At 35.3% G+C, this 22,500-nt stretch overlaps 1 protein-coding gene across 2 annotated transcripts in view; it reads left to right on the forward strand.

The window, feature by feature from the left end:
- Window positions 1-22,500, forward strand: part of LOC115220451 (vesicular glutamate transporter 1-like) — a 406,828-nt gene that overhangs the window by 144,173 nt on the left and 240,155 nt on the right. The window contains exon 1 of one of the 2 annotated variants that reach the window (XM_036509888.1): window positions 13,686-14,201. The exons of the other annotated variant lie outside the window; for it this stretch is intronic. Coding sequence (XP_036365781.1) covers window positions 14,113-14,201 — 89 coding nt within the window. The 5' untranslated portion in view covers window positions 13,686-14,112. Of the gene's footprint in view, window positions 1-13,685; window positions 14,202-22,500 lie in introns of those variants that run through there. 2 annotated transcript variants of the gene reach the window in all.

A 22,500-nucleotide genomic window follows, 5' to 3' on the forward strand; every position in this document is an offset into this window, starting at 1 on the left:
TGAGTCATTGGTCTTGCTACTTTAAGCATACAAACCTTCTTGAGATTTTTTTTAATTTACAAAGGCAGTGAAGGGACCTTTATATAATTGCTCGAATTGAGAGAAGCAGCAGTCAAATATCTCTCAAAAGCTGTTTTGAATAACGAAGTATATATTGAACGTTTAAGTCCATTGTATACAGGACTGAAAAGTGATACTTGCAGATGGTAAAATTTTGCTTATAGGTCTCCATCGTCAGCACTAATACAGCAGCAACAAGAAAGTGGAGGCGCAATAGCCCAGTGGTTAGGGTAGCAGACTCGTAGTCGGAGGATGCCGGTTTCGATTCCCAGACCGGGCGTTGTGTGTATTTATTGAACAAAAACACCTAAAGCTCCACGCGGCTCCGACAGGGGGTGGTAGCGACCCCTGTTGTACTCTTTCGCTCCAACTTTCTCTCACTCTTTCTTCCTTTTTCTTGTCCCCGACTTCCTACGCAACCGCTGAGCCTGGATACGCATTCATCCATCCGTCGATGCTCTCGGTGTCGGGGGTTGACCTGCTTTCTCTTCTGCGGTTCTTACGAATAGCAAAAGACCATGATTAGGACTTCTCCCATCTTGCGAGCTCTGGGACGACGACCGTTCACTCAACAGCAACAACAGCAGTAGCAACAACAGCGGCAGCAGCTGCAAGAGAAGCAGTAGCAACAATAAACATCGTGTAGATCATATGCTGTTTATATAACTAGGCGAGGAAAGGTATGGCTCGAACCCATATCAGAATGTTTGCAAATGCGGGCAGTTTATAGGATTACTAACCGTGTATTTTGTGCAGAAGACTTGACTAATGTTACTAGTGATATATCCATATAATAGATATCTGATAAATAAATGTTGGTTCGTTGATTATTCTAGTTAAAGAGAGAAAGCGAGAGAAAGGAAGAGAGAGAGGGGGGCAGAGTGTGTAGGTGAGAGAAGGGAGAGAGAAACAAAGATACTGATAGGGTCAACATATGAGGTGCATAATGAGTGCACACATTAGGCTTGATAGCTAGCAATGACACAAAAGAAATTGGGAAAGTGTGGAACCTCAAGACTAAAACAATACCTGTTGTCATAGGTGCCCTAAGAATGATAGCAAATGGGGCTGATTTACCTAGCTCAGATACCAGGAAATCCTAAAATGGAAGAAGTTACAAAAAAACAATGCTAACCTCACCTGCTTTTTCTTTTTTTGAAGGGCCTCACCTGCAAGGTTATGTTCTATTTATCTTGATATGAGATCACTATGTTGCGCGCATATGCTTGTGATGCATGTGCCTTGAGTAGCTTTATCAGAAAAGTAGTCATGATGGGTATAATGGGCTTCGTCACTTTGACGGCATGCGCTGCTCTCTCACTCACCAAGGTTAATTATAATAAAAGGAATAAAATCCAAATAGTTAATACATGGGTGATAGCATCACATTGCTTTGACCTGGAATCATAAGATGGCAACAGAAAGAACTGATGAATGTGGATAGGAATAGAAGAAAAGTGTTGACAATACACGGAACCTTCCAGCCTAAGAGTAACATCGATAGGCTGTACTTGTTCAGAAGATATAGTGGAGGAGGTTTGATATGTTCCCAGGATTGTATCGAAGCATAGGAAAGCAGCTTAGGGTGGTGTGTAAATTATACCATGGAGCCATTGTTGAAACATGTGAAGAAGGCTGGCTCCATTATAAGTGATAATTGTCTTTACGTTCTGAGTTCAAATTCATTCCGCTGAGGTCAACTTTGCCTTCCATCTTTTGTCATAGGTGCCCTAAGAATGATAGCAAATGGGGCTGATTTACCTAGCTCAGATACCAGGAAATCCTAAAATGGGGTTGATAAAGTAAATACCAGTGGTACACTGGGGCCGATGTAATTACATTACCATGTTCCTAGGAGCCTCTTGCCTTTCGCCACAGTTTAAAACTAATCATAATAATTCTCTCTAAATTTAGCAGAAGAGGAAGGGGCAAGAAGTTTACATCGACCGCTGTACTAGAACTCCGAAAGAATGAAAGGCGGTTGACCTCGCTTGAATTTGAAATGAGAAAGTTATGGGCCGGAAGAAATGCCGCTAAGCATGTTGTCCGATGCTCTAGAAAATTCTTATAATCCACCATCTTTCTTGCTTAGAAAATAACAAATATCATTTTCGTTGATATCATTTCTTTATCTTATTTTCCGGTATTTCTATGGAGAATGTCAAACTGTCTTCTGTTATTGCCAACCAATATTACTATCAACAGTTTAGAATGTCAAATATTAAATTCAAAAAAGTAAATGAATAAATAAATAAACGAAAAATATAAAAAGTAAATCAAAATAAATATGATGACGTCAAGACAGAAATGATTTTAACTGAGTAATGATATTTGTCCCAAGATATTATCTTGTCAGCTATGATCCGTTACCTTTATTGAATTTTAAATAGATTTTTCAGTCATTCTAATTTTTTGCTTTTTTTTTACCTCTCACTGCCTTTCTGTTTATAGATACAAAACGAGAGTGTCTGTGAGAGAAAAAGCAGAGAAAGAGAGAGAGAGAGAGAGGGAGAGAAATCTTATGTTTTTCTCTTCCTATCTGTTCTGTTTTTTATCTCCATTGTATATACATTTCCTCTTTGTGTTTCTGTCTGTCTGTACACGTTTCTTCCGTTTCTTTTTCTTTTGTCCCTGCTCCCTTTTTCGCTTTCTTTCTTTCTTTTTCCCTCCCCACCTCGCTCCCTTCTATTTCTATCTGCCAACATGGTTGAACATGGTTTGAAAAATATTAATCAACGTTTTCTTTTCTTCTTTTTTTTTGTTTTGTTATTGTCATTAACTGATTATGCATATTCTCTTTTTGGAACTTGCAATTTAATTATTATTTTTATTATATACCATTGTGTGATGGTCTGCTGAGAAGCTTAACACCTATCACTTGCAATGTCTTCATTTTTTTTTTCTCGCTTAAAAACAGAAAACAAAATAACAAACCCCTCAACAACTTAAAGGAAGTACAGGAAATGAGTTAACAAACCTAATTAGTAGGATATTAAACGAAAAACTCCAAACACTCACCTTTACCGATAGAATAATGTTTTAGAGAAACCAGTGTCTTACTAGAAATAGTATATCAATTTGACGAAATTGAGGGTCTGGAAACCTTCGCGTTCGGGCGCAGTTGCGCCTGCGAGTCCATTTTATTGCGCCCGCAGACTGCTATATTCGTATGTACAAAATATAGTAAATTTGTCAATCATGAAATTTATACAGTATTCGTATACCTATTTGCGACATGGGTCGTGTTTCCACTACGACTGAAAACAGTTGGACTCGAATAGAAAATTGCCATTTGAATGGAAATTTTGTTTTCACTATAAAACACATATTTCTATGTTTGTACCACCCTCTTGACACTCAGCTAGACTTTCGCTGAAAATATAGACTACCTCATAAGTAATATAAACGTCCTAAATCCAACATAGTTATATACAAGATTTACACAGATATAAGAGTTAGAACTATTGATCTGCCCGCGGACCTTTTTCTTTGGAAATTTTTGCCCACCACGCTAAAAAATTTTCCCCACCCCTGGTTAAATTATACTTACGTCGAATATCGTGCTGTTAGACCTGTATATAAATATATTGTCGTTGAATATCGTATTTATAAGCTCGAGTGTGAATCATGTTGATTTTGAATATTGCATTTAACGCCATGACTTTCAATTATATTCACAGTGAATATCGCGTTATGTAAACCTGAGCTCAGATTGTGTTCACGTTGATTAAGCATTTTCATATTCCACAGACAATAAAATATATGTAACAGTAATATATTGAGGATGATCCACTAGTAAAAAATGGCTTGTAGTAAACTGAAATAAATACTTATATATGAAAAACAGTGATGCTGGTGGAGGTGATAAAGGTTAACTTGCATAGTTTTAAAAACATATTACATGCGTGCAGTCAGTCGTGAGTTTAACGGTTTGTTTTTGTAACCTTGTTCTTTTTGAGTTCTGTCCCATTTCTGTGGCGAAAAGTACTCCTCCAATACTGTTCTACTCTCGTCTACAGAATTCATATCTTTTCTGTCCGAATGATTTTGCAGACTACTGAATAAATGGTAATCAAACGGGGCAATGTCCATTCAAACCGCACCAGGCCTAGAAATATCCTCACTGTATGTGGCCGAGTAATATCCTGTCGGAAGAAGACTTTTAGTCCTGAAACGAAAGTTGGTCGTTTTTCTTCTAGCGCTGACTTAAGCCTCTCGCAGTTGATCTCCTTTGTCATCGTTTAGTTTGGGTTTAAAAGTTCAAAATAAACTAAGCCTTTCATATTCCACCAAACAGATAACAAACACCTTACATTGGTGAAGACCTTCTTTAGCCTGGGGTACCGGTGTTTCTCCTTTCCCTACACACTGTCTTCAAAGCATGACATTTTTATAGAGAACCCATCTCTCGTCACCAGTCACTATTCGGTCCCAAAAAGGTTCACTGGTGAAACGTAACAGTACAAAGAAGAACACACATTCATCCTCTGCATGCGATTAGACTCGGAAAGTTTGTAAGGAATACACTGAGACAATTTGCGGACTTTTCCGATGGCACGCAGGTGTCGATGAACGGTTGAATGACCAAATCGAAGCTTCTCTGCTAATTCCTGAACAGTTATGATAGAATTTTGTTCCACCAGGTTTTGCAGGACGTCCTCGTCGAGCTCTACAGATCTTCCAGAACGAGGCTCGTCTTCTATGCTCTGTTCACTATTCTTTTTTCACCATTTCGTCTGTTTACGTCTAATACTGTTTTAAACAAATTGTCAAATTTTATAAACCGTAATTAATTTGCTAATAGGTTTTGGTTATTGTCAAGTAGTTTAGGATCATTTAATAACATGTTTAATCGCGTTTAGTCAAACTTAGTTTTAGAGTCGTTTTAAAGATTCTAAGCCGAAGATTGCTTTGAACACCAACGCCTGAAAAAGCTACTAAGTAGATAGGTATGGCAGCGGAAACCAGAGTAAGTTGGTTGTAGTTGAGAAAAGATCACAAATCTTCTATTAGTGAGGGGTATTTCGCCCCACGCAGGAGAAGAGTACGAGCTAAGGAGTAAAACACTTGTGATTCTGAGACATTGGGTTTAATGACCACCAGAAAAAGCGCATGTAATATGTCAAGAGTAACTCAAAGATGATGAGCTGGCAGGAACGTTAGCACGCCGGGCGAAATGCGTAGCCGTATATCGTGTGTCGTTAGGTTCTGAGTTTAAATTCCGCCGAGGTCGACTTTGCCTTTCATCCTTTCGGGGTCGATAAATTAAGTACCAGTTACGTACTGGGCTTTGTGCCTAGAGTATAAAAGTTATAATTCCTTCATGATCGACTTTGATATTCATCCCTTTGGGGTCGATAAAATAAGTACTAGTTGAGTAGCAGAGTCGAAGCAATAGACTTACCCTCTGTCCCGAACTTGCCGTCCTGGTGCAAAAATTGAAAACCGATATATCAAGAGTAAATCCCACAGTCTCTACGTTGGGCAAAACATCTCTAATGGTTAATTTACCTATAAATGTAGGCATACATGTAGATACATACGTACATATATACATAAATGCATTACACACACACATATACATACATACAAATTTGGGTATATGTGTACGTGCGCATGTGTGTGTATATACACGTGTATGTAAATAGGTGCGATACGTACACAATCAATAAAATAATGTATTTTGTAGGTGTATGAGCAAGGAAAGCTAGCAATAATTGCTATATACTAATCGGAGAATATTACCTCGCGTTCCCATGTTTCCCCAGCTAACTCTCATCAGCGTAATTAAGCTGTCTTCGATGTAATCAGGCTTACCACAAACTAGTTAAGTTGTTCTCGATGTAATCAAGCTGACAGCATTGTTACTGAACTATTTTCTTTTTCTCAGTGGAACCAGAACAGTCTCAATTCGAGAAACTCACAATAACTTTCCAACCTTAATGAAACTAAAATGACACCTACGCTTAATTTCGGTTTCCTATACGTAACTGCAAGAAATTCAGGAAATCACGCACGAGCACAAGAGAGGAAGTAGAGAACGATAGAGAGGAAGAGATAGAGTGAAGCAGAGAGAAGGAAAGTGAGAGATAGATAGATAGATAGATAGATAGATAGAGAGAGAGAGAGGTGGGGATGGAGATCAGTAAAAGCACATAGGAATTAGAAATATCCATATGATAGTACTAATTTCTACTTTCAATTGCTTTAAAACTATTTCACTCTTATGATAAAAGGTTTGGCTTGTTATATATAAATAAGGAAAATATATTAATATAAACAAATATAACGTATTTACAACCTTTCCGCAATATTTTTCACACATCCAAACATATATATGTATATATATATATATATATATATATATATATATATATAATGGTTGTATACTGTCAATCTAACAAGAACGTGACAGTAGGGGGTACACCACCGTTATATAGCCCTAGGAGGCATCGAACGCCTCCTGACAGCCTCGACACATTTTATCCTGTGTCCTTATATACACATACGAAGGGGAGACAAACACCCCCAACCGCCGGAACTGCATCTAGGGACACCGTGTTTCAGGATCATTGTCCTTCATCGGCCTAGAGTAGCAGACACCGGTCAGCTGGCGACATCTGTCTCGACTTCGTATTTGTATATATAAGGACACAGGATAAAATGTGTCGAAGCTGTCAGGAGGCGTTCGATGTCTCCTAGGGCTATATAACGGTGGTGTACCCCCTACTGTCACGTTCTTGTTAGATTGACAGTATACAACCATTATATCCCTCCACCACCGTATACCTCTCTACGAGAGATTTAGAAACTCAATATTTCTTATATATATATATAAGTATATATATTATTCATTCATGCAAATATACCCACACACACCTACGTATATAGACATGGTTCAATATGATCTAGTGAGTGTACATATATACATTTATGTGTCTATGTCTATCAATGAGAGTTTCAGTGTGCGGCTGCAAATATCTATATCTGATATATCTGTAAACTAATCACAATTTCATTTTGCTTCCTAACACGCCACTTGCTATATTCTATGTTACATGTTCCTTCCTCTTTTAATTACTTTTGCTAATCCCGCTATTTATTCAAACATATTCACTGATAATCAACCATACATCATACTCCAATATATAACAGTTGCAAAATCATCTATCTAGTCTTTCTCTGTACATTCACGTTTCTGTATATGTATGTATGTATGTATCTATGTACATAAATACACTCATATGTATGTATCTCTTTCTCTTTCTCTCTCTCTCTCTCTCTCTCTCTATATATATATATATATATATATATATATATATATATACGTATATATGCATATATATATACGCATATATGCATATATATTATACACGTATATATGCATATATATATGCACGTATATATGCATATATATATATATATATATATATATATATATATACACACGTATATATGCATATATATATATATATATATATATATATATACACGTATATATGCATATATATATATATATATATATATATATATATAATATATATATGCATATAGATATATATATATATATATATATAATATATATATATGTATACGTATATATGCATATATATATATATGCATATATATATATATATGCATATATATATATGCATTATATATATATATATATGCATATATATACATATATATATATGCATATATATATATATATATGCATTATATATATATAATATATATATATATATATGCATATATGCATATATATATATATGCATATATGCATATATATATATATATATATGCATATATGCATATATATATATATATATGCATATATGCATATATATATGCATATTCATATTCATTTACAATAGTCATTTTGGTCCTCTCAGCACAACACACACAAACGACAGAGATTAAGCTGAGCAAATATTTTACCAAAGATATGAATTAAAAATGCGAGCAAACATGTCTACTTTTAACTAAAAACAAAAAGCCACAGTAAAAACAATACATAGTGTTTAGCCCATCCACTTCGCATCACTCAGTCAATCGATAAAATCAATAACTAGGCGTAGTAGAACACCTTTTTTGATATAACACCTTGCAATCAGTGCATAGATACTTAAAGCGTTGTGATTCAATCGTCCCTACTTCTTCGCCACAATTACTGGCTTTCTGCCTGGTGAAAAGCGCTGAGTAACGCAACATGTAAGCTTTCTGTGAATATATATATATATAACTCGAGCGGGTTTCTATCAAGATAGGTGAAGTCAATTTATTTTCAGTATTCTGATGATGACAATGGTAAAAAAAAAATAGCGTACAGCAATGCTTAATTGATTTTCGTGTATTGTATATCTAGGCCAACTCTGATCGAGGTGATTTCAGGCATGCATTAGATGCAACCACGAAGACGGGCGCACTCAACAAAACTGTTGATCTGCTTATGTCATGGGGCAGTAAGGCTTAAAGCCTTTCTTCAGTCCTGGACATGCGGCGATCAATCACGCAGGTTGTAGTGTCGGTGTTTTGACATGTAGAAGAAACAACTATGCGATTGCTGATGAATTAAAATTAGCGGTTTAATCTTCACAATTTTCCTGTGCTTTGATTCTTTTATCTCGTGGGAAGGCAAATAGTACCCTTGTCCCTTAAAGGGCTGCTGAGAATGGCAAAAGCAATGCATAAAATGTTTAGCTTGTTTCTCATAGAAAAATATGAGCAATAAGGGAAATCTAGTGAGCTAGTTGTGGAAAACAAAGATTGCATCGTTGTTTTCTAGAATTTGGATTGGTAGAATAACTACAGAAAAAATTGGGTGAGGGCGTGAGTTAGTGGAAGTATTCCTCTTTTAAATCTCTTAACCAGTGAGGAAGGCAGTGCCTATGATCTATAATATAGCCTAGTGGTGGAAGGACGATATCCTCAAACGGGAAACCTGATCCGAAAGCTGTGCTCGCGACAAGACAGAGAGGAAACTAGAGAGAGACAGATCTTTCTAGAACAACACTACCATTCCATTTGATCTGATCTGATCGCACGAAGTGCAAATCTCTTTTTAGTTGTTCAGAAGGAATGTGAGTGAGTCTATGGCTGTAGTTGTGCAAATGAAGCTCAGCTCTAAATCAAAAGGTGTGGAGTGCTCTTCATCACTGACATATTATTTCACTTTCAGTGGTAGCCAATGGCACTCACCACATATTTTGAACTCAAATTTAAACGTGCAGCGATATTGTTTAATGCTCTATTTTTAATTATTGGCAACCTCACTTCTCAGTGAATAACCCAACTCATTCTCGCCTTATATGTGTTCAATTCAGAACTGGAGCCCGTTCTGTCTAAGTTCCCGCGGATGTTGCAAATGAGTGACGTCTGTAACTGTTATTTATATTACTGAACTGGCTCAGCTTTTCTTCATTATTCTGTCTCTGTAACTATTACTTCTCTTACTGTTGATTTGATGTTGTTGGTGTTGACGTTGTCGCTGTCATTTCATTCGACATTTTCTTGACATTCTCCAACATTTTGTTGTTGGTCGTGACAATGTTGACATATTTATCTTTACTTCTTTCCGCTGCATTATTTTTGTTCTTGTAGTTGTTATTTTTCTTCATGTGTTGTTTTTGCTACTACTGTTGCTATTGCAAGGGGTATTGATGATGGTAGTGGCATTGGTTACATTGGTAACGTTTTCCGAATCACTGCGTTGTCAAATCATAGCATTACTGACGCTCTTAGAAACAAAACATACTCACCTGATATTATATCTTTGCGAAATATCTTCGTAAGAAGCCATTTTTTTTCTTTCGCTTTGACAAGAAAAACATTGAAAGTAGACAGCAACATTTCTATCGCCTCATATTTCAACGTTGCCTCCTACTGTTCCTCCAGCCACTCTTCTCTCTGAAAACATCAGATTTGCTGCAATTTTTTATTAAAAAATATATAACCGCTGGTTTAAATGAAGTCACAAAACATCTGCGTCACCTCGTAATTAGGAGAAACACTCCAAGTTTTTTCAAAATCTCTTTTCTGTGAGAATGTTTTAAACAATGATGATGGGGAAAATTCCATCATTCGCAAGAGAAATTCTTGCATTTCAAATTAAAATCTATGGAGCTTAGACCTTTAAGACCTGACGAACTCTATTGTAATAATAATAATAATAATAATAATAATAATAATAATAATAATAATTTTACCTGTGAATTTGCGTGTGTAATCTGGGAATGCATACAATGAGCTTCTCTGCCCTAGGTTTACGGAAAACACCCGGCGAGAAACGGAAGAAAATTTGAAAAAAGAAGGAATAATAATAATAATAATAATAATAATAATAATAATGATGATAATAATAACAATAATAATAATAATAGTAATCTTTTTTTACTGTAGACAGAAGGCCTGAAAATTTAGGCGAGTGTAATAGACGATTACATCAATTCCATTGCTTGACTGGTACTTGTACTATGGACACCGGAAGGATGAAAGACAAAATCAGCCTCGGTTGAATTTTATCTCAAAACGTAAACACAGTCGAAATACCGCGAATCATTTTGTCTGTAACGAATCATTTTGTCTGGTAGCTCGCCGCCTTAGTAATGATATTTGTAATAATAATGATGCAAATGTGTGTGTATGTGTGTATATGTACAATGGACTTCCATACAATTTACGTCTACCAAATTCATTCAAAAATTATTGAGGACATATAGTTGGAAAGGTTTTTCCAAGTCGACGTACAATGGGAAAGAACGAAACCGCGTGGTTAAATCATCATATATATATCTTCGCTTTAAAAATATGTGACAGGGGCGTGGAAATGCAAATGGGTCACGCTGTTGGACTTGTTTTATGGTTTGTCGTGCAATCACGTACTATATTTTAGATTATCTACCGATGCCAAACTATGGAGGCAGACATGAACGCTCTTTGGTTAGCCTTCACGGAGAAACAAAACTTCTAGGAAAATCGTTTCCTGCATTTTTTCCATCGATTATGTTTTCACAGTGGGAAACGAACAGGCGTCTAACAAGCTGGGAGTTCACGCACATAAACACACACAAACACACACTCATACATCCGAATGTGCACCTGATTAAACGTGTATGCATTTGTGCGTGCTTATACGTGTGCATGTCTGTGATCATATGTATCAATATACATATATAAATAATTGAATAAGTTAGAGTCAACTAGAAGGCGTACAGTCGAATATTTATTTGTAATCACTACAACTGTTTCGATGCAGCACAATTCTACAGGCTTGCGGTTATTTGGTTATGTAACCTTTCCCTGAATTATGCGGTCTAGTTGTGTTTCTTCGAGTGATATGTAAATATTGTCGCTGTGAACTCAAATTCTCGATTCTAAGTACATCATTTCTATCTGATATGGCCGACGCGTTAATAGTAGCCACTGAAGTATCAAGAAATGTGTTGTGGATAAAAGTTTATTGATAAGCTGTTTTCAATGTATGTATGGAGTGGGGCTGGTTTTTTGTACTGTTGATATATTCTTCGTGGTTTGTTACACTTGTGATTGCCCTTTATGACCAAATACCTTCAAGCCTGGAGAACTAGGTTGCGTGGAAACGTTTGCAGGTATTACAAATAAACTTCTAACTGTACACCTTCTTGACTCCAACTAAACTAATTCATTTATCTATTCGCATACCACAGAAGCCACAGCACATATCTAGCAGCACGTATTATACTACTACTGGATAGAAACCGGGTGAAAACTGAACATGGATGAGCTTTATACTGTACATGACTACGTTCTTAACAGAGTATAACATAAAAAATATCTATCTATCTATCTATCTATCTATCTATCTATCTATCTATCTATCTATCTATCTATCTATCTATCTATCTATCTATCTATCTATCTATCTATCTATCTATCTATCTATCTATCTACCTACCTACCTACCTACCTACCTACCTACATATCTATCTATCTATCTATCTATATCTATCTATCTATCTATCTGTCTGTCTATACATCTATTTATCTATCTATCTATCTTTTTCTATCTATCTATCTATCTATCTATCTATCTATCTATCTATCTATCTATCTATCTCTTTCTCTCTCTCTCTATATATATATGTATATATATATATATATGCATACATACATATATTTATATATCTGTGTGTGTGTGTGTGTTACATATATATGTATATATACATATATACATAGATACATGCACATACACACACACATGTATATATGTGTGTGTAAAATATATGTATATTTATATATACATGTGGTGAATGTGTGTATGTGTGAGAGAGAGAGAACGAGAGAGAGAGAGAGTGTGTGTCACTCTAACTTCTTCATTTCCTCTTTTTCTTTCTTTGTCGTTATACATAGAACTATCTGAGGGTGGGGGACTCTTTCTGCCGTATCTCCTTCCTATTTCTTCTTTTCAATTTCTGGAATTCCTATAACTCATAAAGCCATTTGTGTTTTACTCACTTTAATCTAGTCCTTTCACCACTAATTCTCGTTAATCTTCTCATTATCTCCAGTTGATCAATCTCTTGTTTTTCTCTGAAATAATTTTTCACCTTCCGTTTTATATTAATTATATCTGTTAAACATTTTAATTTCCTACAATTAGCTCAGACATAGTAATGCATACACAGGCACCTACACAAAGACACATAAAAATAATTACAACAACTCACGCTGACTCAGAAGTATGAATATTTGTGTAAATACACAGACACTGAGACATAAACACACATTTTGAGTAGACGAACACACATACAAACTCAAGCATAAACACAGAATAAAAAATAGCGATACTTTACTTACATACTATGAAGTACACACTTGCATGCTTGATTGATACACATTCGTATACACATTTTATTCAGGCTCTGTACACTTGCAGATGCCAATAAAGAAGAACAAAGATATTTTCCCATTACACAAACTCATTCCCCACCTCCACAAATCGATCAGTAGAAAAGCGCATTCCACTAGTGTGAATTCACCAATAAGATAACAACCTACACTTTCTTGAAAACCGCGGCGAAGTTTGGTCGGTGGATAGTTACCGTTTTACAACAGGTGGGCGATGAAAATTTTTATTGAAAAGCTTTGAAAACAAACTAACGTAACCCACGCACAAATATCGCGTATTCATTTGAAGTGTTTGGTGATTTTGCCAAAACGGAGGAAAATAGAATTATAAAAGCTTTCAGTCTTCTCTCTCTATGATATTGACAGGAACACTTTTACAACTAAACATAACATTATCTTTTGTGACATCGAATATAGATATTAATTCACATAAATAAAAGTAACTACAGCGACTAAACATCTGAGAAACACACACACATACACACACACAAACACACACACCTTAAGTTCAGTTATTATATAGAAATGTATAGATATTATTCATTCGTGCTTGCGAATTACCAAAAATCATTGTAATATTAGTTCTGAGGTTTATTATTATTATTATTATTATAATTATTATCAGTATTATTACTATTATCGTCGTGCGAACAGCGAGCCATTAATCAATTAATTCATTCATTTATTCATTGATATATATATATATATATATTTATATATATCATATGAACCGATTCTAACAGCTCAATGAGAAGTATTCAGTTTTAGAGCTATTACAGTAATTTGAAAGTTGAAAAATTTAAAGAATTCCTTTGCCGGTATCGGAACTGAATAACACCATAAAAAAGAAAAGAAAAAGAAAAAGAATACAAATACAGCAAAACCAGGAAGATTTTTTTTTCTTTTCTTTGTATTTTCACTCCTCCAAGTGAACTTGTCCTGTCTCTATTTGTGATGAGTACAGAAAGAATTGTGACGGATCTTCTATCTTAGAACGGGAAAAAAATAGAAAGAAAGAAAAAGGGAGCCACAGTTTCAGGAAACCAGGTGACAAGCTAGAGAAACACTACATTAGGAACTTTTACTTTATACAGTAACTGTTTGGGTACTGTGACATCTCGACTGATTTCACCGTAACCAAAAAAAAAAAAAAAAAGAGGAACAATGCCTTTTGGTTCATTCGCAGAATTTAAGGGCCGAATACTGTACCCTCCCACAGAAGCTGCCCAATTTGCTAAGCTATCATTCCAAAGGTAAGTTCTGTTCAGCTTTAAGTTGATGTCCCTTTATATATCTATAAACTGTGAGATTTGCATATATGAATATCTACATTTTACGTATTGCTTGCACTATAGAACCTTCCCCAAACCAGCTGTCGACTGAAGATCGCATCGATTTCCATGCCCTCCAACATTATCCATCCCTCCAACAATGTTGGGCAGTGTAGAATCTTTCCTGGAAATGTTTGGGTTTCCTTTGGCTTACACTCTAACTAGCACATATTCTTCTGATTTAAATTACGCGGTCACCAACCCTCAAACTCAGTGTATACATATCTTATTTGGAACAACATTTCAGCGAAAGTTAGTCTCTTAGACCAACGTTTTGATATGTATAGATAATACATTTTACTGAATACAAAATGCAAATAAGCGTTCGCATTACAAATACATATGTTCATACACACGCGGTACGAAGGCACACAAACATATAAACACACAACACATACGCACACATTTACACGTTCTCACACACATTCTTTATTTGAGTTAAAATTTTACAATGTATTTACTGAACCTCACCTTATTAGCACCAGTTGGAATGTATAGCTTACAGATTATCTAATTTTCTTAATATCACGTGATCACGTGACCGGTTAGGCTATCAGAGGTTGCTACACATCGCTGTTCACAATACGCTTCGCATTGTTTTAGCCATCAAATAATGCCACCCCGCTGGCTAAGCAAGCAGGCCATCAGAAGAAAGAGTGAGAGAAAGTTGCAGCGAAAGAGTACAACAGGGATCGCTACCACCCCATGACGGAGTCTCGTGGAGCTTTAGGTGTTTTCGCTCAATAAATACTAGCAACGCCCGGTGTGGGAATCGAAACCGCGATCCTACGACCGCGATTCCGCTGCCCTAACCACTGGGCCATTGCGCCTCCACACTTTTCTTAATATACATTGCAAATATATACATCTCTTACGACCATACATCCATACAACACGCAACAAGCCTATTCACAACTTTCATGTATTACATCCCGCCTACGATATTGGTCAACTCAGAGATACTTGTCCAAACTGCCGCCCAATGAAATACAGTATAGTACCAATACTTGCATTATTCATTAAAACAATAAAAATAAGGTATTTAACCGAAAAGCTTCGATTGAAGGAACTCAACCCAATTATAAATATTCATCTCTTTTTTTAAAAATAGAAGATAGGTTTTCGACTTACAAATTATTCTTAGTAATGCAAATTACGCGAAAATTCATTTCAGGTGAGAATCGTAACCGTGTCCTTGAGTTAACTAGCTAAGCTCTTGATTGAAGACTGTTTTCGAAATAATCTATGACATAGAATCAATTGTTTGACATGCCTTTATAATGAAAAGTTTACTGGTGCAGCCGTGGACGTGTGGTTAAGAAGCTTACATTGCAACCACAGAGTTTCGGGTTCAGTTCCCCTTCGCGGCAGCTTTAGGGAGCCTCTTTTATTAGAGCTCAAGGCCGACAAATGCCTTGTGAGTGAATTTGATCGGCGGAAACTGTGCAGTAGCCAGTGATATGTATATCTATATGTTTTCGAGTTTGTATTTGATCTCAGTACTTGGTAACCGGTGTTGGATTGTTTACGTTCCCATGAATTAGTTGTTTGGCAGAAGAGACTTTAAAGATAAGTACTAAGATCAATTTATCCGACTAAATCTTCGAAGGTGGCGCTCATCATAGACGCAGTCCTATGACAAATAAAAGTTTCAGAAAAAATAAAAAAAAGAAGATATATAAGTAATGAGTTGATACTGACTTATGAGAAGATAATTATGATATTTATATATCTCTTCGAGGAATTAGGGGTCGAAATAATACTAATTTGTTATAGCCAAGAATATAAATTTTTTAATGAGATTTTCTCACATCAGATTTTTTTCTTTTTACATGTATGATTGGGAAACGCATGATCTCCAACATGTTCCTCTCTGTAGGTTTTAGATCGAAAATATATAATCATGAAACGTTACCGTTCTTCTTGCTTTCAATCATTTTCTAATATCAGAATTAGTCATAGGGGAGAATCGTTTCCCTAATTCTGAAAATTGCAAGAGAATACTTCTAAAATTGATAGGTGGCATTCGAATGTCGATCTACATATTGATATAAAATTTTGATTGGATTTGTTTCCTATGTTTTTAAACCTCTTGAATGTAATATCTCGATATAATAGAATTGTTTACAAGATTTGAAAGCATACATAGTATCGTATGCATTTACTAACTATATCCTGTTCATCTTTGGTTGCGTTGATTAGCCTGCTTTGTTGATTGCGTATAAAATTTTTCAGTCTACAATAATTAAATGTGCTTCTAAGATTTTCACCTTGGTTAAGTACATATCTATGCAACTGAACTCGTTGTTTTCTATGTTCATTGAATACATCATTTCTTTTCTGTTGATAATTTTCTACATACGTACATACAATATACTTGCATACATGCATTTTCTACATACATACATACGTACATACAAATATACTTGCACGCATATACAGCTCAAAATCCCATTTTTAGTTTACCGCCTCGTATTTATATACTATTTATAATTTGAAGGGCAATAAATGCTTTGTGTTACGTATCTTAGAATTTATTAGTATGATTATTAATATTTACTTTCATTATAACTTTGCTTTATCCTATTTTTATTTTTCTACAGTCCCTGTACTAGGATGGCGCAAGTTTCCTTCGAAACCAGATTTGTTGTGCGTAGATATATGTGTGGAACTGTTGTCGAAAAAGAATGCCCTCCATTTTATTATATTTAGTATATCTTCAGTTTCCTGAAATACATTTTGTAGTACATTTATTTGAAGTATTGTCTCATACTTTCTGAGTCGCACACAAAATTTAATTTTACACATGTTGATGTTGATGTAACATATAAACTTTATAGTCTTGTACAGGACATAGATTTTCTGCGCAGTAATTAATTTCTTGGGAGGCTTTCATGTGACAGAAGAAAATTCACAACAGACAGAGAAATACTAATTATTGATTGTTAAGAAAAAATCATTCACATACATCTATTCTTTCAACATGTTAAAAATCACGGAAATGAAATTTTCCATATATTGATAACGAGCTATGGCAGAATAGAAATACCAGGTGTAGTAAGTCGGAATATTCATAGTACGCACATAAATGTTAAATACAATATCCAAACACATGAATATATAGAGATGATGGACTAGTCGTACTCTATAATCGTGAAGAACAAAATATAGAAAAATGTAAAAAAACAACATAAGAACAGGTGATAGCAGAGTAGTAAGAAGATTGGTTCTCAACCACATGGTTCTGGATTGAGTCCAACTGCGTGGTGATTTAGGCAACTGTCTTCTTTTGTAGTTTCGAGCCAACCAAAGTCTTGTGAGTGGTAAACGGAAACTAAAAGAAGCCTGTAACTTAACTGAAAGAAGCCCATCGTGTATATATATATATATATATATACATATATATATATATATATATACATATATATATATACACATATATATACATATATATACATTTATATATGTATGTATTTGTGTATCTGTGTTTGTCCCCATCATCGCTTGACAACCGCTGTTGGTATGTTTGTAACCCCGTAATTTAGCGGTTCGGCGAAAGTGATCGATCAACAAAGTAGTAGGATTACAAACAATACGTCCTGGGGTCTATTTGTTCGAGTAAAGGCGGTGCTCCTGCATGCCCGCCGTCAAATGTCTGAAACAAGTAAAATAATATTACTTATATGAGGAACAAAACCATTTCTGCATGCTTGCAAAAGAAAACCAATTCTGAGCATCAAAAGAATATCATTGTGTCAGTCATGTTTCGAACATAAGCTACTCAAATGGCTATGATATTTCAGATTTCAGATTACCAAAAGGGAAATTTAAAATTCAAATACAGAAATACAGCGCAAATGAATTACGCCACTTCAAAAGCGCAAAGGTGGAAAAGTTAACTCGCATGAGATGCAAAATTCATAATATATGTACGATATGACGTTTACTGCGTAGTTCATTCCTGAAGTAAATTTTCTGCCGAAATTTATGCACAGGAATCATGTGAGAGTGTTAGCCTACCGAATGGTTATAATGTAACGCCAATATTTTAACATACATAGCAACACTCAAAATATATATATATATATTATATATATATATATATATATATATATATATCAGAAATATTAAATTTCTAAATATCTCATATATATATATATATATATATATATATATATATATATATATATATGTATATGTGTGTGTGTGTGTGTGTGTGTGTGTGTGTGTGTGTGTGTATGGTGTGTGTATGTGCGTGTGCCCTTGCGTGATATATGACAAGTAATACATTCGGTGCATACACGTCCTCACGTTGATTTTTCTTACCTTTTTCTGTTTTTTCTCTGTTTTTGAATTAACTATACGCACACATATAGACACACACACACACATACATATGTATATATATATATATATATATATATATATATATATATATATATATACATACACCTTTTAATCACTTATCGCTTGCTTATTTCGGTCATTCGATCTGGGCCATTCTGGGTCTCGGCCTTGAAGTATTTTGGTTGAATTATTCAGTCCTTGTACTTTTCTTCCCACGACTGGCACCTATTTTACCGGTGTCTTTGACGGAGTCGCTTGGTTAAGGGTACATAAAACATCAAACCGGCTGTCAAACGGTAGTAGGGACAAACGCAGATACAAAGACATGCCCACACATACATACACACACACACACACACACACATAAATGTATGTACGTATGTATGAATTTATATAACGGGCTTCTTTCAGTTTCGGTTTTAGAAATCCATTCAGAAGGCTTTGTTTGGCCAAAGACTATAGTAGAAGACACTGAAATTATATACTACGAGTCACTTACCGACCACATGGATCCAGGTTCAGTCTCACAGAGGGGATTAAACCTGGAACCAAGTGGTTGGGAAGCAGACATCTTACCACAATTCTACACCTACAGAGAATATATGCATTCTCTTTCTTGCTCATATTTTATCACCAATGCTACTCCTCTCAGTCAATCAATCATACGATATTAATCATCAGTGTGTTCAATAATTATATATTTGTCTGCTCTCGGTTCTCATTCTCGCCTCGTGTTTAGTTAGAATATCTCTAAAATGACGACGAATGATATTGCTGTATATCATTTTGAGAACTTATGATATTGTCTATAAGAAAGTTAATTAGTAAGTCAGCACCAGTTCATAGAATGGTGCGATTGATTACTCGTGTGCAACAGTTCATCAGTCTGTTGCACGATGCTTCTGTTCGACCATTAGGGAAATCTGATCTTCATCTCAGTTCGGTTAAGTGCACACGCGCATGTATATATATACATATGTATGCATATGTGCATATATAAAAATATGCGAGTATATACATATATGTGTGTGTATGTCGGTATGTATGTGTATATATATGTATCTATGTATGTATATATATATATATATATATATATATATATATATATATATAGGGAGAGTTTACGAAAAAAACAAAAGACAAAGACAGGTGGTGTACAAAACAAACATATGTATTAGTATAACACTCAGGAATAGAAAAAGTCTTTTACGTTTCGAGCCTACGCTCTTCTACAGAAAATGACACAGAAAAAAACAAAGAGAGACAAGGAGAGAAAAAAATGTGTGTAGTGGCTAACGATCTATCATGGCGACTGATCTATATATATATACATATATAATACTGGCGCCACGGCGCAAGCATGAGTGTGTTGTGGTAAGGAGCTTGCTTTTCAACCACAAAGTTTCAGTTTCTGTTCTAGTGTCTTCTACAGCCTTGGGTCTAGTGAGTGAATTTCGCCTATGGAAATCGAAAGAAGCCCGCCGATTATATACGAATATACATCAGTGTGACTGGCGGGGATGGGGTATGTGTCATTGTGACAGCGTTTGTCCTACACTACCGCTTGACAACGGGTGTTGGTGTAATTCATGACCTTGTATGCTAGCGGCTCGCCAAAGAGGACTGATATAATAAGTTCCAGATGTGACGAAGTTGAACTTGTGGTTCCTTTTAGGTCTCTGGGTGGGACTTGGAGTCAATTTGTACAAATAGAAAGCAAAACCCAAACATATGATAATAGTAATAATAATAATAATAATAATCACATAATAATTATCATAATCACAAATAATAATAAATTGTAGTTATATAACTTTTATATGATATAAGGATGTGCTTATATATATATATAATCTGATATAGGATAAACATTTTCGAAAAAATTTTATCAATGGCCAGCATATTAAAAAAAATATCTTTAAAGGTTAAATTTTATAAACAACTTATAAACAAGGGCAAAAGAAAAAATTCAAATGCCAAATATGCCGAAATATAGACTTAATCGTCAATAACCATATAATTTATCACTATTAGCACGCGTCTCGAAAGTATTTATCGCCGATGACGAGAAAATTCTAAATGAATTAACTCAGAAATTGGGACCAATCCGATAATAACGAATTTTTTAGAAATGTCTATCGACTTACTTTCGAGACACGTGCTTATAGTGATAAATTATATGGTTATTTACATATATATATTTGGCATATATACATATATATACATATACACACACATACATATATGCATATAAAGCAAAGCTAATGAAAAACAGTAAAGCAAAAATATCCAAAGGGATGTTCATACGTGTATTTTTAGGTACTCGCTCGAACTAGAAAAACATATATAATAGTATAACGTTTCGGACACAGTCCTTCGTCGGATACTAGAGATCCATTCATGGTAGATTGTTAGGAGATGAAAGGAGATAAACAGGGAGAAGAGAGATTGGATAAAATAAACTTCGTGGGATAGGTTTACATGTTCGGCATGTATCTAATCTAATTAGAAGTGCGATAGAAGATAAGCCAATGCATGTCCCCCAACACTTTGATACACACACACGTACACATACTGACACACACGTATATAACAGATTGTATAATAAAATATATCATATATGAATGTATATATATACATATATTAATTTGCATTTATATTAATTTCTACATAGTAATTTCGCTTTAAAATGTTCATTTTTTGACTATTTGCAAGCACATTCTACTGCCATACTCTTTCTCTTTACTCTTTTACTTGTTTCAGTCATTTGACTGCGGCCATGCTGGAGCACCGCCTTTAGTCGAACAAATCGACCCCGGGACTTATTCTTTGTAAGCCCAGTACTTATTCTATCGGTCTCTTTTTGCCGAACCGCTAAGTGACGGGGACGTAAACACACCAGCATCGGTTGTCAAGCAATGCTAGGGGGAAAAACACAGACACACAAACACACACACACACATATATATATATACGACAGGCTTCTTTCAGTTTCTGTCTACTCAAATCCCCCACAAGGCATTGGTCGCCCGGGGCTATAGCAAAGACACTTGCCCAAGGTGCCACGCAGTGGGACTGAACCCGGAACCATGAGGTTGGTTAGCAAGCTACTTACCACACAGCCACTCCTGTGCCTATGTGAACATTTTGTGAACATTTTGTGAGAAAATGGTCCTAGGAAATGAAAACGTAAATTGAATGTCTTTGAGACTTCAATTCTTTTAAAAATATAACAAAAATGATATAGCTTGAATGTTTTTTGACACTTCAATCCTGATAAATGTATATTAAAAATAAACTCCCACATCATCATCATCATCATCATCACCATCACCATCGTCATCACCATCATCACCATCACCATCCTCCTCCTCCCCTTCCTCCTCTTCATCATCGTCGTCATCGTCGTCATCGTCGTCATCGTCGTCGTCATCATCATCATCAACATCATCATCATCATCATCATCATCATCATCATCATTATCATTATCATTCAAGGGAGCATCAACAATATCAAGCCCAATAAAAGAACAGTAACGAAACTTCAGAGAGAGACATTCGGAATGTGTATGGAATCGTCTCGCGATAAGCACGAACTATTCAAAATAATGAAAAAAAGGAGCAATAACTATTTAATATAATAATCTACAAAAACAAATAAAGAAAAATAATAGACTAATGAGTGGGTTACTTATATGGTCATTCACTTTACTAGAAATAGCACGCAACATTACTTGTCTTTGCCGGTCTATGTTTGCCTTCAGTCAAACTGATTCCCTCAAGAATCACATGTCACGAGAGACAATCAAGGTATCTTTACGAGGTCACTTGGTCTGACATAAATAGCAACCGAATCATGCCTGACGGTTTTATA

The sequence above is a fragment of the Octopus sinensis genome, linkage group LG16, assembly GCF_006345805.1.
Source record: "Octopus sinensis linkage group LG16, ASM634580v1, whole genome shotgun sequence".
Taxonomy (NCBI): Eukaryota; Metazoa; Mollusca; class Cephalopoda; order Octopoda; family Octopodidae; genus Octopus; species Octopus sinensis.